This window comes from Crocuta crocuta, unplaced genomic scaffold (assembly GCF_008692635.1).
Source record: "Crocuta crocuta isolate KB4526 unplaced genomic scaffold, BGI_CrCroc_1.0 scaffold443, whole genome shotgun sequence".
NCBI classification, from domain to species: Eukaryota; Metazoa; Chordata; class Mammalia; order Carnivora; family Hyaenidae; genus Crocuta; species Crocuta crocuta.
This window is the reverse complement of record NW_027529446.1, coordinates 1,566,140-1,568,840: the sequence shown is the minus strand read 5'-3', so window position 1 is coordinate 1,568,840 and position 2,701 is coordinate 1,566,140. Positions and strand designations below refer to the sequence as shown.

At 64.5% G+C, this 2,701-nt stretch overlaps 1 protein-coding gene across 1 annotated transcript in view; it reads left to right on the top strand.

The window, feature by feature from the left end:
• Position 1: 1 nt before the first annotated feature.
• LMNB2 (lamin B2) overlaps positions 2-2,701 on the top strand; it is a gene marked incomplete at its 5' end in the record, with an annotated part of 15,443 nt that continues 12,743 nt past the window's right edge. Inside the window, one exon of the mRNA XM_077760621.1 lies at positions 2-166. Coding sequence (XP_077616747.1) covers positions 2-166 — 165 coding nt within the window. The remainder of the gene's footprint in view (positions 167-2,701) is intronic.

Below are 2,701 nucleotides of genomic sequence, written 5' to 3'. Positions count from 1 at the left end.
CACGCCGCTGTCGCCCACGCGCTTGTCGCGGCTGCAGGAGAAGGAGGAGCTGCGCGAGCTCAATGACCGCCTGGCGCACTACATCGACCGCGTCCGCGCGCTCGAGCTCGAGAACGACCGGCTCCTGCTCAAGATCTCCGAGAGGGAGGAGGTGACCACGCGCGAGGTGGGCGCGGAGCCGCGGCGCCAGCCCCCGGGGGTCCCCGGGGGTTCCTCTGCGCAAGAGTGACACTGGGCAGGCCCCGCCCACGGGGGGGTTCCCCGGGGATTCGCGGGAGCCCTGGGGGCGCACGCTGGGGTGGGCATCGGCCTCCGAGGATGCCCGAGGGTCTTCGAGGACCCCCGTGAGTGAGGTTTGGAGGCCAGGCGGGCCCTGCCCACCGAGGGGATCCTCAGGGGGTTTTCGGGGGACCTGTGAGCGAGGAGTGCACACTGGAGCAGGCCCCGCCCACCGAGGGGATCCTCGGATTTTTCGGGGGACCTGTGAGCGAGGGGTGCACCCTCGATCAGGCCCTGTCCACCGAGGGGTCCCGGGGATTTTTGGGGGGACCTGTGAGCGAGGGGTGCACCCTCGATCAGGCCCTGTCCACCGAGGGGTCCCGGGGATTTTTGGGGGGACCTGTGAGCGAGGGGTGCACCCTCGATCAGGCCCTGTCCACCGAGGGGTCCCGGGGATTTTTGGGGGGACCTGTGAGCGAGGGGTGCACCCTCGATCAGGCCCTGTCCACCGAGGGGTCCCGGGGATTTTTGGGGGGACCTGTGAGCGAGGGGTGCACCCTCGATCAGGCCCTGCCCACCGAGGGGTCCCGGGGATTTTTGGGGGACCTGTGAGCGAGGGGTGCGTATTGGGGCGGGCCTCGTCCGCCGAGGCGCCCGCAGGGGGTTTCGGGTGTCTCCTGAGTAAAGAATGCAGTCTGGGGCAGACCGTGCTCTGAGGGACCCCCGGGGGATCTGGGCGTCCTCTGTACGACTGGTGGTTATGGGACAGCCCCGAGCGCTGAGTGAGCGAAGATCTGGGGATCCCCCGGCTGAGAGGGTGTGAGCCAGAGTAAGCCACGCCCCTGAGAGAGTTGCGGGGAGTCTCGGGGATGCGTTAGGGGGTTCTGGTGTCCTGGGAGGAAACCTGATGTGGTTCCGCGGCCGCTGAGGAGCCTGGGAGTTCGGGCTGTCGGATGGGGCCCTGAGGAGGGGTGGAGGGTCCCTGGGGTGGGGGCGGGGTGGTCCCTGGGGCGAGTCCTGTGGCCTGTTCTCCGTGGAACTCTGCAGAAGTTCCTGATGGATTCTGGGGAGGTGGTTAGGCTGTAGGCTTCATCTCCTGCCCGCAGCTGGGGCGGAGGGCGTCCTAGCGGGGAGGGGGTCCCACGGGAAATTTGAGAGGTCCTCAGTCGGGCCCTGGGGAGCCCCGTTGGCTGTAGGCCCCACTGCAGAGTGGATGAGAGGGGAATGGGGAGACGTCTGGTCTTGGGGACCCACTGGGAAGTTTTGGGTTCCAGGTGGGCCCCCAGGCTTCACTTAAGACTGAGGTCTAGGAGCTGGGTAAGCCCCGCCCCCTAAGGGGATTTGAGAGCCAGATGTCTGGGGGTCGGGGGTGGGTTCTGGCCTCACCTAGCCGGCCCCCTGAAACCCAAGTAGGGGTCCTCTGAGTATGGGTTGGGGTGACGGGGTGCTCACCTTGCGGCGTCCCCTGAGGGCCGCTAGGAGAGCCAGGTACTGTTCTGAGCCCCTGCCTGACAGTGGACCATGTGACAGAGTCGTGGGAATACAGTAGCTGGGGGGTCATTTCTGGGAGCCACTTACCCTTTGCGTGACCTTGGGCAAGTCACTTACCCTCTCTGGGTCCCAACGCCTCTTCTGTAAAACGGAAACATCAGCACCACGTTTTGTGCTCGCTGGTGGGCCCTGGGAGTTGGTATTGGTTTCGTAGAATAAAGGACAAGTGCCCAGGAAGTACCCTGTGGGTTCGCTGCCCCTGTTTAATAGGTGCCTTAATGGCTCAGAAAGTGGCTTGGGTGACGGGGAGGAAGAAGTTTCGATCCGGGCCCGGCTGTCTGGGCAGTGGCATTACTTACTTCGCAGGTGGTAAGGCTTGTCCTGGGAACACGGGGAGTCGTGCTGTGGGGGATGCCCCTGCCCCACTGTGACCTTGAGGGCTGTGCACGGGCTCCAGGGGTGAGGGGTGGGCTCCCAGGATAAATGGGAGATAAAGGCCCCTCTTAACTGGGCAGTGGAGGGAGCTGGCAATGTGCGGAGGGAGGGGAAGACGGTCACATGGGCTGTTCAGAGGGGGTGACCTGGAAATGGCCTTGGGATACAGGGGGGCCCGGGCTTGACTGGGGTGGTGGGCAGAATTGGAGGGGCCTGCGAGGTGGCTCGGGTAGGTGGGACGTGGGCCGAGCAGTGGGTGCTTTACCTGCACAGAAACTTCTTACCTGGATGCAGGCCGCCCTACATGGAGTGATGTCTGGGGACATGAGTGGTCATCACAGGGGGTGCTCCCAGGATCGGGTGAGTGGGGGGGGGTGCCCAGGGTGGCTCTGCCCCAGAGGACGATCCAGCCCTAACGTCAAGAGGAGAAACCACTTAAGGAACCCTTTGAAGGTGCCTTTTAAAATGTCCTGAGCGTGTCACACGCTTGTCATAAAATCCAGGCGGTGGAGCTGTGTGAGGTAAAACCGCAGTGTTGGTGCTGCCGTGGGCACGC